Source organism: Puma concolor, chromosome E4, assembly GCF_028749965.1.
Source record: "Puma concolor isolate L17-30 chromosome E4, mPumCon1.1.hap2, whole genome shotgun sequence".
Classification (NCBI taxonomy): Eukaryota; Metazoa; Chordata; class Mammalia; order Carnivora; family Felidae; genus Puma; species Puma concolor.
The window spans coordinates 25,186,649-25,213,487 of NC_141683.1; the positions used below are offsets into that span (position 1 = coordinate 25,186,649).

The 26,839-nt window shown below is 37.0% G+C and overlaps 1 protein-coding gene across 5 annotated transcripts in view; it reads left to right on the top strand.

Moving 5' to 3' along the window:
* Positions 1-26,839, top strand: part of LOC147572504 (complement factor H-like) — a 96,634-nt gene that overhangs the window by 53,272 nt on the left and 16,523 nt on the right. For all 5 annotated transcript variants that reach the window (XM_086694827.1, XM_086694830.1, XM_086694826.1 and 2 more), the window contains 5 exons: positions 7,081-7,275; positions 7,605-7,781; positions 22,961-23,143; positions 24,739-24,912; positions 26,321-26,497. In XM_086694827.1, the coding sequence (XP_086550953.1) occupies positions 7,081-7,275; positions 7,605-7,781; positions 22,961-23,143; positions 24,739-24,912; positions 26,321-26,497 (906 nt within the window). The remainder of the gene's footprint in view (positions 1-7,080; positions 7,276-7,604; positions 7,782-22,960; positions 23,144-24,738; positions 24,913-26,320; positions 26,498-26,839) is intronic.

Consider the following 26,839-nt stretch of genomic DNA (forward strand, 5'->3'; position numbering starts at 1 on the left):
TATCTACCTTCTTACACCAAGCTCCACTTGCCCATGCTCCAATGGAACCATCCTTCCCAGTTACACTTGCCTCAGTCCCACAGCAGGTAGCCCCCAACCCCAAAACACCAGACCAAATCCCTGCCCACACCTCATCTCCCAACCTGGGGATTTTGGAAGCCTTGATTCCAGCAGCAGTGGTGAGAAGTCTCATGTCACAAGCAGACCAGAGTGCACCAAGTTAAAACTCCCCACATTCAAGCCAGAGACCAACCACTGCCAACAAAGAGGCAAAGAGAGCCTCTATAGATGAGGGGCATGAAGCACAAAGCGATCAGGACACAAGAGCAGTGTGAACACAGCACACATTGGAGACACTCCCTGAAGTGCCAGGCCCTGGGGAACAGGGATCACAACACCTCAGGGCACGACAGAACCTCTTTTTCATAAGGCCATTACCCCAAAAATGGGAGAGGTAGCTGAATTTCCTACACGCAGAAGCGGGCACAGAAACTTAAATGAGAAAACGGAAGAATTTGTCCCAAGTGTAAGAGCAGTACAAGGCCAATGCCGGAGCTCTAAGTGAAACAGATAGAAGTAACATGCTTAATAGAGAATTTAACATAATAACTATAATGATACTCACTGGACTTGAGAAAAATTCGAAGATATGAGTAAGACCCTAATACAGAGATAAGGAATTACATAGCAGAGAGAAAGGATTCAATAAACAAAATTAGAAACACACTTGATGGAATGAACAGCATAGTGGAAGAAGAAGAGGCATTAATTAATGACTTAGAAGACATAGTAATGAAAAGTAATCAAGCTGAACAGAAGGGAGAAAAAAGAATTATGCAAAGGAGGATCGATTTAGGGAAGTCGGTGATGCCATCAAACATAACAACATTCTTATTAGGGGTGTCCCAGAAGAAGAAGAAAGGAAAAAGGGACCAGAAAATTTATTTGAAGAATAGCAGAAAAGTTCCCTAATCTGGAAGGAGGAAACAGATATCCAGATACACGAGGAGGCACAAAGAATCCCCAACAAAATCAACAAAAGCAAACCCACACCAAGATACATGGTAACTAAACTGGCAGAACATAACAATATAGAAAACGTTGTAAAAACAGCAAGAGAAAAAAAAAGACAGTCACATACAAGGAAAAACCCATACGGCAACTAAGGCACTTTTCAGCACAAACTTTCCAGGCCAGAAGGAAGTGGCATGATATATTCAAAGTGATGAATGGGAAACATACTCTATCCAGTCAAGAATACTCTACCCAGCAAAGCCAATATTCAAAATGGAAGGAGAGATAAAGAGTTTCCCAGGCAAATAAAAAACCAATGCAGGTCAAGACCATTAAATCAGCCTTGCAAGAAATATTAAAGGCGAATCAGAGTAGAAAGGAGAGACCAAATGTGTCAGTATCAAGGTAGGAAACACAAAAGCAATAAAAATGAATATTTCTGTAAAACAAATTTCTGTCAAGGAACTCACAAAATAAACAGATGTAAAATATCACACCATATGCCTGAGGAAGAGAGAAGTAAAGTTTGGGTTCAAAGTTAAATGACCACCAACTTAATACAGACTGCTATATGCAACACATGTTATATACAAACCTAATGATGACCAAAAGGAAAACCACAATAAATATGCAAGGAATAAAGATAAAGGTATCCAATATATCATTAAAAAATCATCTAACCATGAAAGAAAGACCAGAAATGATCAGAGAAATCTTCAGGAACAACCATAAATCAGGCAATAAAATAGCAATAAATGCATATCTATAAAAAAATGCTTTGAATGTAAATATACTATATGCTCCAATGAAAAGACACAGGGTGACAGAATGAATAAAACAAGACCCATCTCTTTCCTGCCTACAAAAAAAAACCCCTCATTTTAGAGCAAAACACACCTGCAGATTGAAAGTGAAGGGACGTAGAATATATTGTGCAAATGGATGTCAAAAGAAAGCAGGAGTACCAATAACTATATTGGACAAAGTAGACTTTGAAACAAAGCATGTAATAAGAGACAAAGAAGGACACTATATAATAATAAAGGGGACAATCCAACAAGAAGAGGTAACGATTGTGAATATTTATGTACCCAACATGTGAGCTCCTCAATACATGAATGTTAATAACAAATAGCAAAGAATGACTCAATCATAATAAACAATAGTAGGGGATTTTAACACACCAATTCCATTAATGGACAAGATCGTCTAAACCAAAAATCAACAAGGAAACAATGCCTTTAGACACACTGGAACAGATATATTTAACAGATATATTGAGAACATTCCATCTTAAAACAGCCAAATATACATGCTTTTCAAGTGTACATGGAACATTCTGCAGAATAAAACACATGTTAGGCCACAAAACAAGTGTCAACAAATTGAAAAAGATCTAAATCACACCATGCAACACATCTGAACACAATGCAATGAAACTAGGAGTCAGCCACAAGAAAAAATGTGAAGATCACAAATAGATGGAAGTTAAATAACATGCTAACACTGAATGGGTCAACCAGAAAATAAAAGAAAAAAAACAAAAAGGTACATGGAAACTAGTGAAAATGAAAACGCAACTGTTCAAAACCTGTGGGATGCAGCAAAACCGATTCTAAGAGGGACGTTTATAGCAATACACATCTACTGAAGAAGCAAGAAAAAAAATCTAATAAACAACCTAACCTGATGACTAAGGAAGTCAGAAAAACAACAAACAAAAACCCAAAAAGCAGAAGGAAGGAAATAAAAAGGATTAGAGCATGTATCCAGTTTGAGCAATTCCCTGGCTGTCATTTCTTCCTGGAATTTCTTTTCAGGAGAATTTCGTTTCATCATTTTGGCCTGGTTTCTGTATTTTATGTGTTTTAATAGTTTGTTTTATGTCCTGCACCTTGAGAACTACTATATTAAAAAGGAGTCCTACACTGTCCAGGGCCTGGGACTTCAGGAAGTGTTTTTGGAGTGTGTTGCATGCACTGTGTTGTTGTTGCGTATTTGGCTGCGCTATCCCACTAGCCAGGTCTTCCTTACTCTTGGTGGTGGATTGTTTAGACACCATCTTAGACATTCCACCATTTAGACATTCCACCAGGTGCTTTTATTTGTTCATTGAAGCAACTGTGGAAAGAAGGAAAAAGACCGGGACCTGATCCCGTACAAAGAGAAAAATGGAAGAGGCAAAAAAAAGACCAAGCAGAGAATCAAAGAAACTATAGGGCTTAATCCAGAAAGAGAGAAAGGCAAATAAAGAAGAAGGAGATATAAAAAAGGTGTAAAAGAATAGAATTAAAATGCCTGATTACACAGACAAACGAAGCAGAGAAAAAAAAGATATATAGAAATATACAGAGAGAGAGAGAGAGAGAGAGAGAGAGAGATGAATTGACCAAAAATCAGGGACGCCTGGGTGGTTCAGTCGGTTGAGCGTCCAATGTCAACTCAGGTCATGATCTCATGGTTTGTGAGTTCGAGCCCCACATCGGGCTCTGTGCTGATAGCTCAGAGCCTGGAGCCTGCTTCAGATTCTGCATCTCCCTCTCCCTCTGCCCCTCCCCTGCTCATGTTCGGTCTCTCTCACTCTCAAAAAGAAACATTAAAAAAATTTCTTTTAATCAAATCAGAGAATATGAGCTTGATTCCAAAGGGAAAAAAAAAGGTTAGAAAGAAAAACAAAGAAAAGCAAAGAAAACAAAGGGCAACAAAGTAGCGTACAAAACCACAGGACAGTAGTCTGTTGATACCTGGGACCATCTCTGCTGGTCTGGAGGAGAGGTTGTCTGGTTCATCCAGTGTGAGTCCTGCTCCAGTAGATAAGCAGTTGCCAGGCACAGCGGAGTAGGGTTTCCTGTCACCAGGCCCTGCCTCCATTAGGAGCCACTGTCCTGTTCCTTGTAGACCCACCACGTTGGCAATGGGGAGAAAAATGGCGATACCCCAGTCTCTCCTCCCTGGACTGTGTTTCTCAAACCTTGCTGTTCAGGGACGCCTGGGTGGCTCAGTCAGTGGAGCGTCCGACTTCGGCTCGGGTCATGATCTTGCGGTCCGTGAGTTCGAGCCCCACGTCGGGCTCTGTGCTGACAGCTCAGAGCCTGGAGCCTGTTTCGGATTCTGTGTCTCCATCTCTCTCTGAACCTCCCCCGTTCATGCTCTCGCTCTCTGTCTCAAAAATCAATCAAGATTAAAAAAATTAAAAAAACAAACAAATAAAACCAAAACCTCACTGTTCAGGCACCCCTCACAGAGTAGCACAGGCAGGTAGTTTGCTCTGCTCCACAGTTCTCCTGTGCCTCCTAGGTGCTAGGCTGAGATTCAAAATCCCATGTCTTCAAGGATCATGTACCACATGGACCCAATTCTGGGATAGCGCCACTCCACCCTGCAGATATGGCTGGTGCCTGCCGGGTCTTTAGTCCTTGGGGGAACAATATACATTTTTCCCACAGTACTCAAAGGAGGGGACTGTTCTTTCCCAGTGCACCCCTGATATCTCTACCCGCCCTGGGGCTGACTCCTCTCCCCCCACATCCCCCCCCCCCCCAGGCGTGTGCACACAGCAGTGGCTCTGGTCCACAGAATGCCACACACTTTTGAAAACTCTTATCTTCAGCTCCTAAGGCTATTTGCAAAGCAGAGACTGACATTTTCCGTATTTCTTCTTCCCCAGTTCGTGGTCTGGGAAAGGTCTTTCTCTTGTCCTAACACAATGCCACAATCCACAGCTTCTATTTCTCTCCCTTTTGTCTGTCCACAGAAGGGGATCCCTCCCCTCTGTACCCATGCTGTTTTATCTCTCCCAATTCACATACACGCATGTCTGTCACACCAAGCTGTCTCCCTCCACGTGTGCAGATTTTTCTGTCACTCTGCAGATAGACTTCCTGGGTGTTCCAAGTGTTCTGACCCCAAAACAGCTGTGTTTGAAGGACAAGTGAAGTCTTGGTCCCCCTACTTCTCCACCATCTTAACTCCTAACTGATATCCTTTGAAAACCCATAATAGGTGGATAACCAGATTTGTTCTAAAATCAGACCACCAGGGTTCAAATCTCTCCTTTACAATTTTACACCAATGTATTTGAGTTCTTTAAGACTCTACTCTTGCAAATCCAAACACTGAAGTTTGCGCAAGGTAGAATGATTGTTAAATGACACTCATCTGGGATGTATCATGATGACATTGATCATACAAGGATAAAGAGAAGTTCATCTAAATCGTCAAAGAGTAGTGGAGAAAAATACCTAGAAGGTTACTTAAGTGGAATAAGACTAAATGAACACTTGATCTCAATATTGGAAGCTTCAAAAATGTGGTGGAAAAAATTTATCAATGAGAGCTATAAACTGGAGGCCAAGAATCTATATCTAGAGAAGGTATCATATACAAATCTCTACTAAAGAAAAACATCAGTATATTCAGGTATTCAAGGTGCATAATCTACATAAGTCTGCTGAAACTACTGGAAACTTTAATCAAACAAGAAAGAAAATGTTACCAGTGTACTTTAGAAGGATGAAGATGAGGGGCACCTCGGTGGCTCAGTCGGATAAGCGTCTGACTTCGGCTCAGGTCACGGTTTCTGGGTTTGAGCCCCACATCTGTGGGGCTGTCTGTGCTGACAGCTCGGAACCTGGAGCCTGCTTCAGGCTCCCTCTCTCTCTACCCCTCCCCTGCTCATGCTCTGTCTCTCTCTCTCTGTCTCTCTCTCTCAAAATAAGTAAATAAACCTTAAAAAAAAAAAAAGGAAGATGATAATGAATACTTGGGGTGTGTGTGTGTGTGTGTGTGTGTGTGTGTGTGTGTGTGTGTGTTTGGAACTTGTTTTCGTGTGTTGCACAACGGTTCTTGTAATAGAATCATTTTGTGGGTAAAAAACTAATACTGGTATGGTATTAAAAGTACTAGATTATCTCTAAATCATCAAATGAAAACGGAAATTTTTTCTGGGAAATATTATATATAAATGTGTTATAAACAGCATAACACTTAAACATGTGTCAAAAATATTCCATATATAAGAAACACAATAAAATGCAATTATATTAAACCTCAATTACAATACGACATTTTGGTGTTTAAAAAGAATTGAACTATGGTTGCATTAAATGTTCACTTGTATTCAAAAATATATATATTATGATATATATGACATGTTATAAACACCTCATATATACGATGTGTACATGTTACAACATATGCCACATTATATATGATATATATGTCATATATGTGTGCCATATAAACCTTATATACTATGACATACTATGAATGACATTTTAAATCACCTCATGTACATAATATATGTTATATATATATTCTGAGACACATGTGACATACTTTAAAACACTGCATTCTCCAATTAATATTAGAAATAACAATCAAATATTTACTGTAATCTTAGCTATTTGAATATTAAGAAATAGTCCTAGTTCATTTTTCTGATTAAATGAAAACTTTCCTTGATGATTGGTTTCAGGCATTAATTAGAAGGTCAGTTTTCTGTATAATGCGATGAATGGAAAATGTGTTTCTCTATATTTCTTACACTATTTGAATAAATAGAAAAGTAAATTAATGAATGTTTATCTAAAAAAAAAAAAAAAAAACCGCACTGTTTCCCTACACTGAGTTGGTCTGAGAAGAAAAGGCAGGGCTCTGATTTCTGATGAGAGCAGAAAAGAAAATAAAGAAGATAAATGATCTTAGCAATAAAATCAATACTTTCATCTCTCAATCAAGTTGCTCATTTACATACCAGGGCTAGGATATACATAGTCGGTAGATCATATACGTACCCAAATAGATCTGTAGAGTTTTATTTATGAAGAGTCTTCATACAAGTTTCTATATCATATGACCCACAAGATATAACTTTAGCTTCATTAGCATGTCCCAGTCATCTGAGTTTTATAACCTCTCTTGTCCTGGAAACCCTGATGCAATGAGTGAAGTTAGGCTAATAAGAGGATATAATTCACCAGTGAAACAATTCATTTCCCATTTGATTTTTTTCTTAAGGTAAAACATCGTTTATACTGTTTTTGTTTGTTTTGTTTTTATTGCAAGGGAATCGTTGTGATTTTCCAGAAATAAAACATGGTAGTCTACACCATGAAAGTAACTATAGACAAAACTTTCCAGTACGCGTAGGAGAAAAATATTGGTATTCCTGTGATCAAAATTTTGTGACTGTTTCACAAAAGCCCTGGGAACATATTCATTGCACACAAGAAGGATGGTCACCAGCAGTACCATGCCGCAGTAAGTCAACCTTTATAATTGTATGTGTATAAATATTTCAAATAGTAGAGGGGGAAAACACATAAGTGAATACAATTAAGCTTAGTATGACTAACATAAGGCCAAAGGATGAATGTTATGAGCAAAAATACCAATATAAGTTTTTCCTTTTATGAAGAGTTCCTCATAAAAATCACACTAAAGATAAAGAGAGAGGCTTTCGGAAAATAACTATATCATTTTCAAGGACTTAATTATAAACAATTTTGTACAAATAATTTTTAATTGGCTATTTTCACTGAACTTATGGGTTTTAAAAAATTTTTGTTTCTTATTTTCATTATTTTTAGGACAATGTATCTTCAATCATTTGAAAAATGGAGAGTATCCAAAACAAGGAGTTAAATATTTACAAGGTGAAAATGTAAGCGTTAACTGCAATTCTGGCCACAGTCTTCAAAATGAGCAGACTGTAATGACCTGTACAGAGGATGGCTGGTTCCCTCCTCCTGAATGCATTCCTCTCAGTAAGTAAATGATCTGAGATCCCAGTGTATTATGGTTTTCTAACCCTCATCTATATTGACTGTAACAAAATATTTATAACAACTTTCTTATCTCCCCTATGGAACTACTTAGTTTTATATTTTCCCAAGTGTGTATGAGTGGATATACAAATTTCTTGATACATGTATAGCAAAATAAATGTTTACTGATAGGCATTAGTCAAGAAAACAGTAATGGAAGTACAAGGAAGAAACCTCTAATATAGGGTGACACAAGAGGAAGGAGGTAGATGTGGCGGTGTAGGAGGATCCTAGGCTTACCTCATCCCATGAATACACCTAGATAACTATCAAATCGTCCTAAATACCCTAGAAATTAACCTAAAGACCAGCAGAACAAATTCTGCAACGGAAGGTAGAGAACAAGCCACGTCAATGAAGTAAGATGTGTAGAGATTCAGTTTTCTTCCCCAAACCGAGAAGAAACAGATTGTGAACACTGAGGTGGGAAAGGAGTAGTGGTCAGAGGGAATGGTGAGAGACAGACTGAAACACAGGTGAGCACACACGAGAAAACAAATCTCCATAGCAATTGGTTTGGAAAGGGAGAGGGGCCAAATTTTGTGAGCTTTGCAAGCAGTGGGGCTTAAAGCCTAGGGTATTATAAGGACAGTGTACTTGGCCCTGGGAGAGTTCAAACAGCATTGAGGCTGCTCTTGGAGAAAAGGCAAGCAAAGAGCCTGTGGATATACAGCATGGAAACAGCAATCGGAAGAGCACTTGGAGAACACAGTGGGGAGGTTATTTGCTCACCTTGGACAATATTGCAGAAAGGCAGCCTTCACAGAGACCCCTCTGGGAACAAAGGAACTGGTAGGTACCATTTCCCTCCCCTGCCCTTCAGCATATAGACATGGTCACCTTTGGGAACCAGCACAGGACCCACACTTGCTCTCTAACTTGCTTCTACCAAGCCCTGCCTCCCCATGCTCCAGTGGAATCACCCTTCCCAGTCACACTTGGCCTCAGTCCCAGCACAGGTGGCCCCCAACCCCAAAAGCCCAGACCAAATCCCTGCCCACACCTCATCTCCCAACCTGGGTGTTTGGGGTGCCATGTTTCCAGCAGCAGTGGTGAGAAGTCTCATCTCACAAGCAGACCAGAGCACACCAAGTTAAAACTCACCACATTCAGGCCAGAGACCAAACACTGCCCACACAGGCAAAGAGAGCCTCTGCAGATGAGGGGCATGAAGGACAAAGCGATCAGGACACAAGAGCAGTGTGAACACACCACACATTGGAGACACTCCCTGAAGTGCCAGGCCCTGGGGAACAGGGGTCGCGACACCTCAGGGCACGACAGAACCTCTTTTTTCATAAGGCCATTAGCCTCAAGAACAGGAGAAGTAGCTGACTTTCCTAATACAGAGAGGCAGGCACAGAAACTTAGACAAAATGCGAAAACAGAAGAATGATCTGTGAAAGATGAAAGATCTGTACAAGGCCAATGCCAGAGATCTAAGTGAAACAGATATAGGTAACATGCCTAATAGAAATTTAAAGTAAAAATTATGAAGATACTCACTGGACTTGAGAAAAAAAGTGGAAGACATGAGTGAGACTCTTAATAAAGAGATAAGGAATAACATAGCAGAGATAAAGGATTCACCAAACAAAATTAGAAGCACACTTGATGGAATGAACAGCAGGCTGGAATAAGAAGAGGATCAAACTAATGGCCTAGAAGACCGTGTAATGGAAAGTAATCAAGCCAAACAAAGAGAAAAAAGAATGGTGCAAAATAAGAATACATTCAGGGGAGTCAGTGACTCCATCAAACATAACAACATTCATATTAGAGTAGTCCCTGAAGAAGAAGAAAGAAAAAACATGGCAGAAAGTTTATTTGAAGAATTAATAGCAGAAAAGTTCCCTAATGTGGAAGGAGGAAACAGATATGCAGATACAGAAGGCAGAGAACCCCCAATAAAATCAACCAATGCAGACCACACCAAAATATATTGTAACTAAATTGGCAAAACATAGGGATATAGAAAAAATTATAATAGCAAGACAAAAAAAAAAAAAAAAAAGGCAGTCACATGCAAGGGAAAACCCATAAGGCCATGAGAGCATTTTTCAGCACAAACTTTCCAAGCCAGATGGGAGTGGAATGATATATTCAAAGTGCTGAATGGGAAACGTACTCTATCCAGCCATGAATATTCCATCTAGCAAGGCTATTATTCATAATAGGAGAGTTTCCAAGACACACAAAACCAGTGAAGTTCATGACCACTAAACCAGACCTGCAAGAAATATTAAGGAGGACTCTTTGAGTGGAGAGGAGAGACCAAAAGTGACAGTATGAAGGTAGGAAACACAAAAGCACTCAAGATGAATATTTCTGTAAACAAATTTCAGTCAAGGACCTCACAGAATAAAAGGATGTAACATATAACATATGACAGCATATACCTGGAGAAGAGAGGAGTAATGTTTGGGTTCAAACTTTTGACCAACTTAATATAGACTGCTATATACAAAAAATGTTATATACAAACCTAATGGTGACCACAAATCAAAAATCACTAATGAATATGCAAAGAATAAAGAGAGAGAAATACAAAATATCACTAAGAAAAACCCATCAAACCATGGAAGAGAGAAAGAGAAGAAATGATCAGAGAAAATCTTCAGAAACAGCCACAAAACAAGTAATACAATGAAAATAAATGCATGTCAAAATTATTTTGAATGTATGTCGTTTAAATGCTCTAATCAAAAGACATAGGGTGACGGAATGAAAAAAACAAGACCCATCTGTATACTGCCTACAAAAGAATCATTTTGGACCAAAAGACAACTGCAGATTGACTGCAGATTGACAGTGAGGGGATGTAGAATATTTATTGTGCAAATGGATGTGAAAAGAAGTTGGAGTAGCAATACTTATATTGAAGAAAGTCGACTTTAAAACAAAGAATGTAATAAGAGACATAGAAGGACACTACATAATAATAAAGGGGACAACCCAACAAGAAGATACAACTTTTATGTTGTGGAGTCACGAGTTGGGTGTATAAATATTACATGCCTCAACAGATTCAAAAAGATCAAAATCACACCATGAATCCTTTCAGAACACAGTGCAATGAAACTATTAAGTCAACCACAAACACACACGCACACACACACACATCTGAAAAGGACACAAATACACGGAAGTGAAAATACACGCTAATAAACAATGAATGGGTCAGCCAGGAAATAACAGGAAAAAAACACATAGAAACAAGTGAAAATGAAAACATAGCCGTTCAAAACCTGTGGGATGCAGCAAAACTGTTCTAAGAGGGAAATTATCGTAATACATGGTATTGGCACGAAAACAGACACATAGACCAATGGAAGAGAATAGAAACCCCCGGACTAGACCCACGAACGTATGGCCAACTAATCTTTGACAAAGCAGGAAAGAATATCCAATGGAAAAAAGACAATCTCTTTAACAAACGGTGCTGGGAGAACTGGACAGCAACATGCTGAAGGATGAAACTAGACCACTTTCTTACACCATTCATGGAAATAAATTCAAAATGGATAAAGGACCTGAATATGAGACAGGAAACCATCAAAACCCTAGAGGAGAAAGCAGGAAAAAACCTCTCTGACCTCAGCTGCAGCAATTTCTTACTTGACACATCTCCAAAGGCAAGGGAATTAAAAGCAAAAATGAACTATTGGGACCTCATGAAGATAAAAAAGCTTCTGCACTGCAAAGGAAATAATCAAGAAAACAAAAGCAACCAACGGAATGGGAAAAGATATTTGCAAATGACATATCGGACAAAGGGCTAGTATCCAAAATCTATAAAGAACTCACCAAACTCCACACCCGAAAAACAAATAATCCAGTGAAGAAATGGGCAGAAGACATGAATAGACACTTCTCTAAAGAAGACATCCAGATGGCCAACAGGCACATGAAAGATGCTCAGTGTCGCTCCTCATCAGGGAGATACAAATCAAAACCACACTCAGATACCACCTCACGCCAGTCAGAGTGGCCAAAATGAACAAGTCAGGAGACTATAGATGTTGGCAAGGATGTGGAGAAACGGGAACCCTGGTGCACTATTGGTGGGAATGCAAACTGGTGCAGCCGCTCTGGAAAACAGTGTGGAGGTTCCTCAAAAAATTAAAAATAGCTCTACCCCATGACCCAGCAATAGCACTGCTAGGAATTTACCCAAGGGATACAGGAGTGCTGATGCAGAGGGGCACTTGTACCTCAATGTTTATAGCAGCACTTTCAACAATAGCCAAATTATGGAAAGAGCCTAAATGTCCATCAACTGATGAATGGATAAAGAAATTGTGGTTTATACACACAATGGAATACTACGTGGCAATGAGAAAGAATGAAATATGGCCTTTTATAGCAACGTGGATGGAACTGGAGAGTGTTATGCTAAGTGAAATAAGTCATACAGAGAAAGACAGATACCATATGTTTTCACTCTTATGTGGATCCTGAGAAACTTAACAGAAGACCATGGGGGAGGGGAAGGAAAAAAAAAAAAGGTTAGAGAGGGAAGGAGCCAAAACATAAGAGACTCTTAAACACTGAGAACAAACTGAGGGTTGATGGGGGGTGTGAGGGAAGGGAGGGTGGGTGATGGGTATTGAGGAAGGCACCTGTTGGGATGAGCACTGGGTGTTGTATGGAAACCAATTTGACAATAAATTTCATATTTAAGAAAAAAAGAATTTGGGAGTTCCCCAAATAAGCCTTGCCATGTTTATATTCAAAAGAAAGAAAGAAAGAAAGAAAGAAAGAAAATTGAACAGATCAATTACCAGCAATAAATAAATACATAAATAAATAAATAAATAAATAAATAAATAAATAAATAAGAGTTAATGCCTATTCTCAAACTACTCCAAAAAAAAAAAAAAAAAAAAGGAAAAGAAGGAAAAACTCCCAAATTCATTCTATGAAACAGCACTACCCTGATACCAACCCAGATACAGCCACCCAAATTCATTCTATGAAACAGCACTACCCTGATACCAAGCCAGATACAGCCACCACAAAATAAGAGAACAATAGTATATGTCAATATTTCTGATGAATATAGATGCAAAAATGCGTAACAAATACTAGCAATCTGAATCCAAGAATAAATTTTAAAAAATTATTCCCCACAATCAAGTCATGTCTGTTCACGACTTATACCCGGTGATTTCTTCCTGAGTTGCAAGAATGGTTCAATATTCACAAATCAATCAATGTGTGATACATCACATCAATCAAATCACATCAGTAAAAGAAAAGATGAAAACCATATGATCACTTTAACATATACCAAAAAAAAACCATTTGACAAAGTATAACATCCATTTGTGATAAAAGCTCTCAACATAGTAGGATTAGAGGGGACATACCTCAACATAAGAAAGGCTATACATGAAAAACCCACAGCTAACATTATCTTTAATGGGGGAAAATTATGAGCTTTCCTCCCAAGGTCAGGAACAAGACAAGACATAACAAGACGAGGAGGTCTACTCTTCCACTTTTACTCAATAAAGTACTGGAAGTCCTAGCCACAGCAACTAGAACAAAAAGAAATAAAAGGCATTCAACTCGGTAAGGAAGGAGTAAACCTTTCACTATTTGCAGATGACATAATATTCTATACAGAAAACCCAAAAGACTCCACCAAAACGTGCTAGAACTGAAGTGAGTTCAGAAAGCTATAGGATACAAAATCAGTGCACAGAAATCTGTTGCATTTCTATATAACAATAATAAAGTAGCAGAAAGACAAATTAAGAAAACAGTCCCATTTACAATTGCACTAAAAATAATAAACTACCTAGGAATAAACCTAGCCAAAGAGGTGACAGATCTGTACTCTGAAAACTATGCAACACGGATGAGAGAAGTTAAAGACAACACAAAGAAAATGGAAAGGCATCCCATGTTCATGGGCTGGAAGAACAAATATCGTTAAAATGTCTACACAACCCAAAGCAATCTGCACAATCGATGCAACCCCTACCAAAATACCAACGACATTTTTTATAGACCTAGAACAAACAAGCCTAAAATTTGTGTGGAACCACAAAAGGCCCTGGTTAGCCAAATCAATCTTGAAAAAGAAAAGCAAAGCTGGAGGCATCATAATTCTGGACTTCAAATTAATATTACAAAGATAGTGATCAAGAGCGTATGGTACCCAGAAATAAACCTACAATTACACACTCAATTAATTTTTAACAAAGCTGGATTGAATATCCAGTGGGAAAAAGACAGTCTGTTCAACAAACGATGTTGGGGAAACTCCACAGGAACATGCAAAAGAATGAAACTGAACCACTTTCTTACACCATACACAAAAATAAATTCAAACTGGATTAAAGACCTATACGTGAGACCTGAAATTATAAAAATTCCTGGAAGAGAGTACAGGCAGTAACTTCTCTGACATCAGCCACAGCTTTCTAGATAGATCACCTGTGGCAAGGGAAACAAAAGCAAAAAGAAGAAACGATTGGGACTACATTACACTACAAAGCTTCTGCACAACAAAGGAAGCAATCAACAGAACTAAAAGGCAACCTATGGAATGGGAGATGATATTTACAAATGACATGTCTGGTAAAGGGTAGTATCCATAATATATAAAGAACTTATAAAACTCAACACCCCAAAACCAGATAATCCAATGAAAAATGGGTAGAAGACATGAACGGATATTGCCCCAAAGAAGACATACAGATGGGCAATAGACACATGAATGATACTCATTAGCACTTATCATCAGAGAAATGCAAACCAAAAAAACAATAAGATGTCACCTCACAGGTGTTGGTGAGGATGTGGAGAAAGCGGTACCCTCTTGCACTGTTGGCAAGAATCCAAACTGGTGCAGCATCTCTGGAAAATAGTATGGAGGTGCCTCAAAAGGTTAAAAATAGAATTGCTGTAATATCCAGCAATCACACTCCTGGGTATTTACCCAAAGAATACAAAAGCACTAATTCAAAGGGATACACTCACCCCTATCTTTATTGCAGCATTATTTGCAATAACCAAGATATGGAAGCAGCCTAAGTGTCTACCAATTGATGAATAGATAAAGATAAATGGACTGTTATTCAGCCATAAAAAAGAATGAAATCTTGCCATTTGCAACAACTCGGATGGACTAGACAGTATAATGCTAGGCAAAATAAGTCTTTCAGAGAAAGACAAATACATATGATTTCAGTCATATGTGGGATTTAAGAAACAAAACAAATGAGCAAAGGGAGGAAATTTGAGAGAGAGAGAGAGAGAGAGACCAAAAGAAAAAAGAAAAAAAAAGAAAAAAAAGGCTCTTAAGTGTCTTAAGTGTAGAGAACAATATGATAGTTACCAGAGGGGAGAAAGCTGGCAGAGGGGATGGGTGAAGTAGGTGATGGAGATGAAAGAGTATCCTTGTCATTACGAGCACTAGGTGATGTATGGAATTGTTGAATCACTATACTGTATACCTGAAACTAATATAACACTGTATGTCAGCCAACCGGTATTAAAATTAAAACTTAAATACATACATACATACAGTCAATCTAGAAAAAAAATAGAGTACAAAGAATCTTGAAAGCAACAAGAAAGAAAAACATGCTTCACATACAAAGGCACTTCTGTGGGAGGTGTTTCTAGTGATACATGCCTACAGTAAAAAAAGAAATGATCTCAAATATACAGTCAAACTGTATACATCAAAAAGCTAGTAAAAGAAGGGGGTACCTGGGTAGCTGAGTTGGTTGAGTGTCCAACTCTTGATTTCTGCTCAGGCGATGATCCAGGATCATGGGCTTGTACCCCACATAGTGCTCCGCACGTGAGGGTAGAGACTGTTTCAGATTCTCTCTCTCCTACCCCTCCCTACCCCGACTTGTAACGTCTGTCTCTCTAACAAATAAAATGAAATTTTTTTCATTGAAAAACTTGAAGAAAAAACTAAGCCTAAAATTAGCAGAAAGAAGGAAATAACAGAAATCAGAGCAGAAATATATGAAATAAAGACCAAAAAGTCAACAAAATAGATACCTACCTTTTTCAAAATGTAGACAAAATTGACAAACCTAAGCTGATTAATTAAAAAGAGAGATCGTATAAATAAAATAGAAGTGAACTTGAAGATATTCAACTGATGCCACAGAAATGCAAATGTCCATAAGAGACCACCATAAATGATTACACACTGACAAATTGGATAACAGAGAATGGATAAGTTCCTGGAAATATAAAACTGACAAGACAAAATCATTAAGAAATGGAAAAATCTGAACAAACCAATAACAAGTAACAACACTGAATAATTAATTTAATATATCTCCTCAAAGAAAAGTCTGGGAACAGAAGTATTCACTGGTAATTAAAAGAAGATTTAATACCAATTTTTATTTAAAAACTCCAAATTTTGAGGGAGAGCACTTCCAAAAGTAGATTAACTTTAATGCCAAAACCAGACAAGGATGCTACAAAAAAAATTATACCCAACATCACTGATAAACATAAATATTGAAATGCTCAACAAAATGTTAACAAACTGAATTCAATAGCACATTAAAAGATTCACACACCATGATGAAGTTGGGTTTATCTATGGGACTCAAGGGTGATTCAACAGATTTGAATCAGTAATATGATATAGCACATTAACAAAATGAAAGGTAAAAATCATATAATCATCCAGATAGATGCACAAAAAGCATTTGACACAATTCAACATCCATTTATGACAAAAACTGACAACAATTAGGTATTGAAGAAATGTACATCAACATAATGAAGACCATAAATAAGAAGCCCATAACTAACATCACATTTGATGGAAAGCTGAAAGCTTTCCCTCAAGGATCAGGAGAAATACAAAGATACCCACTCTCATCAGTGCTGAAAAAGGGAAATAAAATGTATCCAAATAAGAAATAAAGAAGTAAAGAGGCACCTGGGTGGCTCAGTCGGTTAAGCGTCCGACTTATGCTCAGGTCATGATCTCACGGTTCGTGGGTTCGAGCCCCACATTGGGTGCTGTGCTGACAGCTCAGAGCCTGGAGCCTGCTTCAGATTCTGTGTCTCATTCTCTCTCTGCCCCTCCCCAACTTGTGCTCTGTCTCTCTCTGTCTCTCAAAAATAAATAAATGTAAAACATAAAAATAAAAAATAAATAAAGAAGTAAAATTAGCTCTGTGTGCATATGATGTATTCTTTAAGGAAAAGGCTAAAGACTCCACACACACACAGACACACACACACACACACCTGTTAGAATTAATAAATGAATTCAGTAAAGTTGTAGGATACAAAATCAATATAGAAAAATCTGTATTTCTGAACACTAATAATGAACTATCAGAAAGAGAAATTAAAATAAATTTTCATGAGATGTGGGTGTTACCTAACTCTGGAGGTTTCAAGGGCCAAAAATAATCTTTCAGGACGTAAAATATAGATCAAAGCTAGAGTGATTCTCTTCTATCAGAAAACAAAGTAAAACAATTTTTTGTATATTGTTTCAAGTACAAGATGGTTTCCAATTTTAGAGTTAACCCTCAAATGGAAAAAATAATTGACGTTATCAATCGTAAGAATTACTTATAAATTAATTAAAAGTACTATTTTATAAAGATGTGCATGAATGTTATACACAGTTATGTAATCCAGAAAACTTGAGGTAGTGGCGTTTAATCCTGAACCCTGTGTTTCAATGCCAATATGATAAATAAGAATTCGTCTTCTGCTGTCAAGAAAACTCCAGTTTTTAGAAATAGCTGTGTGATGTTTACCTATATGGTGTGATTTAAAGTTGTGCAGTGGCCCAACTGCCTTCAGTATCCTCTCTTCTTTGAAATGTAGTAGGGGCACCTGGGTGGCTCCGTAGGTTCGGCATCTGACTCTTGATTTTAGCTCAGGTCATGATCTCACAGTTTGTGGCATTGAGCCCCACAGCAGGCTCTGTGCTGACAACTGGGAGCCTGCTTGGGATTCATTCTCTCTCTCTCTCTCTCCCTCTCTCTCTCCCTCTCTCTCCCTCTCTCTCTCCCTCTCTCTCCCTCTGTCTCTCCCTCTCTCTCCCTCTCTCTCTCCCTCTCTGCCTCTCTCTCTCTCTCTCCCTCTCCCTCTCCCTCTCCCTCTCTCCCTCTACCCCTCTCTGCCTCTCCCCCTCTCCCCGTCTCCTCCTCCCCCCCTCCACTGTTGGCACACTGTCTCTCAAAATAACTAAATGAACATTAAAAAAAGTAAATTCTATTTTTAAAAAAAGAAAAAAGAAATGTATTGATATTACTAGATTCAACAAACCTGAAATTTATGTGGAATAGCAAATACTCTGAATAAATACTTTAGAATAGTAAAATCCAATAGTATTTACTGCAATTTACTGTGAATCATTATAAGCTGAAAAGTTCTCTATTACAATTTTAGTGTGGAAATGTAGAAACGGATGATGAGGGTGAAAAACAGGGTAAGGAACTCTGGAAGGTGAGGTGGCCCTGGGCAGGGGAGATCTGATGGGTGAAGCGTGACGGGGAGCGCCATGAGAAGGGTCAGAGCAGATGCCCCGGCAGTGTCACGAGAGGGAGAGGTGTGCCACATCAAGCCTTGTTTATATTTAATGTAGACATACCTGGAGAATGCATATGCTACTCTTCTGCCTGCATATAGTGTTAAACTAGAACTGAATTGTTAAGTATTGCTGAAATTGTTCTTAGCTGGAAATAAGTCCCCCAATGACACATAAATTAGTAGGTTCTTCATCTTTGGCCTTTGATAGCTAGGGCTTCTGCCAAAGTCTACATCGATCCACTTTTCTTTGCTCAATCCCTCATTGTTCTACAACCTTTGCACTTTTCCTTCTTCCCAGTTATGCCTCCCCCTCACCCCACTCACCATCCCCTACCTGCCCAGGATGTAAGATTTTCCCAACCAGTCTATCCTATGCTCACTTAACTGATATGCAGTTTACCCATATCTTAACAACTTTAACTAGTTTCAGAATATGGTGCATAAACAAGACATGATGTAATTGAGGTAAAAAGTGCTATATTTTAGAAAAAAAGAAAAGGAAAGGGGTAAAAATATTAGAGCACTTTTATGTGTTTGGACATTTTAACTGAGAGAACCAAGTTTCTCAAACCATGTTGACCAAAAATGTAATAATAGGAAAGTGATTATAGAATTGTTCCTTCAAAAGCTCCCAAAAGCCTTTTTGAACAAAATTAAAATGATTCCTGACTTCAAAATTATGGCATAAATTCAAAATTAAGACATGTAGACAAGAGGTACAATGGAGTTACAGATAGCAGAGTTTCTTGGGTTCATGCAATAGAGCTTTGAGATCACTGCACATGTGTTGTCATGTCTTACCTTTTACATTGGTTACCGTCTATTGTGCTCTTCCCATGGGTTGCCTGCAATCTGCGGATATAATGGAAAGGTTACGAAAGAGCTTCATATTCATCCATTCATTCTTTCATTCATTTATTTGCCCATCCAATGGTCACTTTTTAAGTGACTGCTAAGTGCCTGCTAAGTGCCAGGCATTAGGACTAGCATTTACCAAAAGGCCATTTAGTGGGGAAAACAAAAGGAATGATTATTGTATTTCATCAGCATATTGTATTTTACTGTATAAAGCATTGTGATGGAGACAAGCAAAAGAGAGACTACAGGATCATTTAGAGGAGACAAGAATTCCAAATTGGAATGAGAGTCTGTAGTGGGATCAGGTTGGGGAGTTTGTTTGTAAGAGGTGGAATGAAGAGAGCCAAATCTGTCAGGGTCACGACGGCATCTTGGGTAGGCTTTGAAGGTTGGATGGGAGTCATGGAAATAAGGATGCCAGGGAGGAGGACATTCAAGACTGAGGAACATGGCTCCTGGGTGGCTCAATTGGTTAAGCATCAGACTCTTGATTCAGCTCAGGTCATGATCTCAGTCTTGAGATTGAGTCCTGTGTGGAGCTCCACACTGGGAATGGACCCTGCTTGGGATCCACTGATAAATGAATGGATAAGGAAGATATGATATGATATTTTATATATATATATATATATATATATATATATATATATATATATATACACACACACACACATGTGTATATATATACACGTGTATATATATATACACACGTGTATATATATACACACATATGTGTATATATACATATATATACACACACATGTGTGTATATATATACATGTGTGTGTGTGTGTGTATATATATATATATATATATATATATATATATATATACACACAATAGAATATTATTCATCCATGAGAAAGATGAAAATCTTGATATTCACAACAACATGGTTGAACGTAGAGGACAATATGTTAAGTATAATAAGCCAGAGATAGCAAATACTTCATGATAAAACTTATATATGAAATCAAAAAAGAAAAAAGAAAACATCAAATTCATAGAAGCAGAATGTAGAATGGAAGTTCTGTACCGGTGGTGGGTGTAGATGCTGGTCCAAGCATGTAAGCCTTCAGTTATACGATTAATTCCAGAGATCTAATGTACTGCATGATAAGAATCAAAGTAAATAACTATAAACTATAATCAAATAACAAAGGAAGTCATCAAAAGAGGAGGAAATTGAAAAAAATAGATGCAAAACAGAAGACAATTAGCCACATGTTAATAGTAAGTGTTCACCTACCAATAATTCCTTTAAATATACATCATTTAAATTTACCTATTAAAAGGAATAGAGTACCTGAATGATTTAAAATAAAATAACCAAGAAATCACTTTAGATTTAAAGACACAATAGGCTAAAGTGAAGGAATGGAAGAAGGTATTTCATGCAAATGGCAACCAAAGAATGATGGAGTAATTATACTTCTATGAGAAAAAAAAAAACAAAAACTGACTTAATCTAAAACTGTCTTTAGAGATGAAGACCATTATATAATAATAATGAGTCCATTCATCAGGAAAATGGTAACAATTTTCAACAGATGTGGAACCAACATTGGAATTCATAAATATATAAAGCAATATGGAGAGATGTGAAGAGGAGAAATTGACAGCAATACAGTAATATTAGGAGACTTTAATACCTCCCTTGGAACAATGAATACAACACAGAAAGGCAAGAAAGAAGTTGAAGATTTGAACCACAATATAAAGATTTTTGGACCTAATAGATCTATATGGAATTTTTCACCTAACAGTAAAAGAGTACATTTACTGCACATGAAAAGATTGTATGCACTATCTTTTTCAGTCACGATGGGGTAAAACTAGAATGGGAAAATTCACAACTACGTGGAAAGAAAAGACACTCTCAAGCAACAATAGGGTCAAAGAGGAAAGAGCAAGAGAATTTTTAAAAATATTTTGAGACATAAAAACAAAAACAGTGTAACAAAATTCAGAGATGTTGCAAAAGCCGTGCAAAGAGGGAAATTTTTAATGATAAATGTCTACATTAACAAAGAAGATCAGGGCGCCAGGGTGGCTCCATCAGTTAGTTATATGTTCAACTCTTGATTTTGACTCAGATCATGATCTCACGATTGGGTTCTTGAGATCACGCATCGCAGTAGGACTCTGTGCTGACAGCACAGAGCCTGCTTGGGTCTCTCTCTCTCTCTCTCTCTCTCTCTCTCTCTCTCGCTTGCACGTGTGTGTGTGTGTGTGTGTGTGTGTCTGTCTGTCTGTGCTCTCTCTCTCTCTCAAAATAAATAAATAAACATAAAAAGTTTAGCTTAACATAGCAGATTGTATATAAACAACCTAAATTTATCCCTCAAGGAACTAGAAAAAGAACAAACTAAGCCCAAATTTAGAAGAAGGGAGGAAATACTAAAGATTAGAACAGAAATAAATTGAATAATGTGTAAAGAAAACACCCTATTCCATCATCTCACTAACACTATTATGTTTTTTCAAATTTGTATGTATGTTGGGTTTTGTTTGCTTTTCTTTTTCTGATGATTGATTTTCATTCTGTATTCTTTTCTATTACGTATATAACAGTAAAATTTCCTTCGGAGACTACGTTATTATCATCTCATAAAATTTCGTGTAAAATATTTTTCTTATAATTCAATTCAAAAGATTTAATGTTTTTAAAAAAAGATTACAGGGGCATCTGGGTTGCTCAGTGATTAAGCATCCAACTCTGGCTCAGGTCATGATCTCATGGTATGGGAGTTCAAGTCCCACATTGGTCTCTGTGCTGACAGCCCAGAGCCTGGAACGTGCATCATTTTCTGTGTCTCCCTCTCTCTCTGACTCTCCCCCACTCACACTCTTGTCTCCCTCTCTCTCTCAAAAATAAACAAAAATTTTTTTAATAAATAAATAAATACGATTATGTACTTTATCCCTTATCCTGAGTATTTAATATTCCCAGTATCTCATTTCCAGTGTACTAGGCACCCCAAGTGAAGGAATAAAATTACCAATTATGAAAAAATATATAGCTCATATTTTCTCTTTTGATTTCTTCTTTATCCATGGGTTATTTAAAAACTAAAGCTGAACTTTGTGAAGACTTTGTAAATGACAGAAGTCTTGTTTGTTGTTTCAAGTCAAGTTACACATAATTTGAGGAACCATCATTTTGGTCTTAGAATGTGAAGGAACGTGCTGATCTGTGTCATACTTACTGAACTCCATGTATCCATGTGGTTTTAAGCACCCAATTATGATGACAAACATTGCAGATTCTCAGAGTTGTGGTAGCTATGGTGTCAGATTCTCTGAGATCGTCACCTGATGTCAGATACCCCAATTGAGTACTGGAGTTGCTTAGGAGACCCCGAGCTGGCAATATTTAAAACAAGTGCCTGGAAAGGACCTATTGCCGGTACACCTCTGACACACTGTAGGTAGTATTCCAGATCCATTAGACAAACAGGTTCATAATAATTTCCTAGAAGGGATTCTGGGTATTCTAAATGTCGCTTCATTCCAAAGAGAAAAAATTAATGAACTATTTTGATTTAATATCTTTGTCACTCACTTTTTCTGTCCCAGGAATTTGGATGATTCAGATTTTTCCAGGTTTTCATTTGTAAATGTCTCCTTATTTTTGTGTTGTTACAGTGAATCTTTATAAAAATGTTTATTTATATGCTTATCTTTTCCTTATACTTTCTGCCTTTCAGAAACATGTTCAAAATCAGAGATAACAATTGAAAATGGATTTTTTTCTGAATATGAACCTACATATTCCTTAAATAAAGAAACACAGTATCAGTGTAAACCAGGATATGTAACACCAGATGGTAAAACTTCAGGATCGGTTACATGTCTGGAAGGTGGATGGTCACCTCAACCCACATGTATTAGTGAGTAATTATTATGTTCCTATTCATCATGCTGATGGCTATTGAACAAAAGTTTACTTTAAGTTAATTCTTTTCTGGGGGGAGTGGCTGACATGATTCCCATTTGAAAAGATAAATGAAAAAAGATGTAAGTTTTTGCCTTTTAAGAGTAATCACTTATAGAGCGTAGTAGCAGGACATCTTTCAGTTTACGTTATTTTCCACTTTAAAACATCCTGTGATTTGGAAACAAGTTAGGGTGTATGTGTATTCTTATGTATTTTCTCCTGGAAACTCACTTATTTTTGGCTGGCAAAATATATTTGTGCCTATTCCTGCTTTTAGGTGATCAGACTTTGATGACAGAATCTTTGTTTCTAGACATGAAAGTTATGTTTGTAAGTGAAGATGTGGGTCCATAGTGCAGAATTTTAATTAAAGTATGGAGTTTATGGTTGACATTCCAGGGTAGCCCACTTTAAAAATCCTCTCCTTTAGAAAATCTTCATAAACATCTAGTTAGTGGAGAAGGAATACTGCTAGATGGTGCCAAATACAGCTGTGTTGAAAGATTTCCCTGTCCCTGGATGTTTATGAAGATTTCTATGAACAGTTTCCTCAGTTTATCTTATCCTCCAAAGCTACACAGTGATAGTTTTGAACCGATATTTACATATTCACTTTAAAGGAAGTGGATATTTGAATATCCATTTGTACTGTTTTCATTTCCTTTTTTTTCAATTTCCATGCTTACTATGGGCACTAGCCACAAAAAAAATCATAAAAGTGGCTCCCATATAAAGTCATTTTATACTGAATGTTAGTTAGTTATCCATTGTAATACTTACTATGGAAGAGAAACACACTGTCTCTCTTCACTAGTGTAGTTTTGCTTTGTTTTTTAAAGCTTTAAGGTAGCTGGCTCTGTAACACAGCATAAAATTTGAGATGAATTACCTAATCTTCATGAACACACTGTTAGCAAAAATTAAAACTTTTAACATTTTACTGTCTTATAACTAATAATAAAAATAGTTATCTCTCCATTCAATCTTGGTAAGTTTAAAAAAATAAACAGCCATTAGGAAAATATTTGAGGAAGAAAATCAGCATGTGAGCTTTAGAAATTATGATGTTTTAAAGTAGAGTTTTATAGAATGTTTAAAAATTTACTTGCATTTTTGAAAACCAATCGTATTCAACTGATCCAGTTTTGTCTGGAATATTTGTCACCTTGCTAGTGAATGTGGCATCTTAGTTCACAAAATCCTATTCCTCTCTGCTGGTTAAAATATGATGCACCTGTAATGGCCTATTTGATTACAAGCATGGCATAAACACATAAGTATAACTGATTGAGAAAAGTGTTCGTAGAAAAATTTTTTCAGAGTGTTTAAGTGATAAGAAAAATGCTGTGCAGAAACATTTTTTCATTTCGAGTAACTTTGAAGACAATGATTTATCACTGGTATTCTTAGATTAATTTAATATGATACTGAATTTACTAGCACAAGCTAATTGATAAAGGTTTTTTTTTACCTCCTTGGAATGGGACTTAATTACATCGTCCATTAAATAATATTAGAATTGAAATCTTCAATTCTGTTATGCATTAGAATCTTGTGACATGCCAGTATTTGAGAATGCCAAAGCCAAAAGCAATGGCACGTGGTTTAAACTCAATGACAAGTTGGACTATGAATGCCACGATGGATACGAAAGCCAAGATGGGCGTGCAGGTTCAATAGTGTGTGTTAACAATGGTTGGTCTCATAAACCAGTATGTTATGGTGAGTACCATTTTTCCAGGTATTTTTTTTTCATGACTAACAAAATTAACAAGACGTGTTTAAGATATCCCAGTTTGAACAAATTTGCATTATTTAAAGTCATTTTGGGGGCATCTGGGTCGCTCAGTGGGTTGAACCTCAGACTTTGGCTCAGGTCATGATCTCACAGTTCTCGGGTTTAAGCCCCATGTGGGGCTCTATGCTGACAGTTCAGAGCCTGAAGCCTGCTTCAGATTCTGTGTCTCACTCTCTCTCTCCACCCCTCCCACTCACACTCTGTCTCTCTCTCTCTCAAAAACAAATAATCATCTAAAATAATTAATTAATTAAGTTTTAAGAAGTCATGATTAAAATCAAAGTGTCTTCTTCTGATTTACTGTAACCTGGAGAAGAGGGTGTTTGAAAGCCCAAGGACCATTATCTCTCTTTAACACACTGTTTCCTATGGGCCATATACATGATAGGTTTATAAACAAAGAATAATTTTGTTTGTTATTCTAAATGCAGGCTATCATATTATTTAAAACTGGGTTCTTTGAGTGTATGCTATAAGAAAACCAAAATTGTAGTTTCTTACAATTTCCTCAGCTATTTTGCTCCTGAGTTTCTGCTTTTACACCTTCTGCCTTGAGTGTTAATTTCTGCAGCCCTGAGAGAAGCTCTTTATTTTAGGAATTTAGCTTATTTTTATTTGGGAATGTCACGAACATCACAAACTTGACAAATTTGAAGGGATAATTTTACACATTCTTAAATTGAATCAGAATAATCAATAATTTATTAATAGATAGTATAAAGGTTTAATAAGAATAGATAATTGGGTATGATATAAATACTCAGGATGCCTAGAATATGCCTAACTATTTGGCTTTGAACATGGTTCCTTATTTTGTTTCATTTTTCAGTTTGATTTCCGTACTAATATAATATAATCAATATAAATTAAGCTATTGTAATAGTTTCTTAGAAACTGTTAGAAATGTCTCCTGTGTGTTCTGGTTGTCCCATTATATTTACATTAAACAAAATACTAATCTTATTTGAGTGCAATTTTAAAAATGTAGCATCAGGGTTGTTTTTCTTTAATGTGAAAGAATATGTTTCTGTTTTGGGAGTACAAAATAATATAGCATTTATTTTATAAATGTCAGTTATAAAATCAGATCCAGTGTAAGCAAGTTGACCTTCCAAATACATTTTCAGGGTACATATGTTGCTCTTCAATGCCTTAATATTTCTCAGGGTCCCCTATGAATTTAGAGGGTGTAGAAAACCTAATATGTAAAATTTTCTGTGGCTCCTCTGTATAAGCAGTACCCAGCACCTCATTTTTATAAGACACATATAAAATTTACTTTGCCAATGATTAATTTTATATTCTGACCAAATTATTTGAACATTTTTATAGAAATAGAATGCAAGATTCCTGAAATCGAAGATAACTTAAATACTCAGCCCAAAAAAGACAAATATAGAGTCGGAGATGTGTTGAAATTCTTCTGCAGACAAAGACTTAAAAGAGTTGGACCAGATTCAGTTCAGTGTTACGACTTTGGATGGTCCCCTAATCTTCCAACATGTAAAGGTGAATATTTATCTTCTAATTGCTACAACAAGAAATAGGATTTTTGAAACCAACATTTTTATGTTTTTGTTTCTCTCACGCTTAATTTTCTGTTGGCTTCAAGTGTGTGTGTCTGTAATCTAATTCATTAAGCCAGGACATGTGTTGGGTAGTAGATATCTCAGATTTTCTTATTTAAGAACTCAATCTCCACTTGTTTCTTGAAATATGTAGTGGTAATAGCCATAGATATGTATATTATGCCTCAGTGTTTGTTACTTTTCCTTTTGACTACAATTCCACTGTTAATATTGGACACTTGGTATGGCATGGGCCTTCCCTCAACCTTCATCGAGTGTCTAA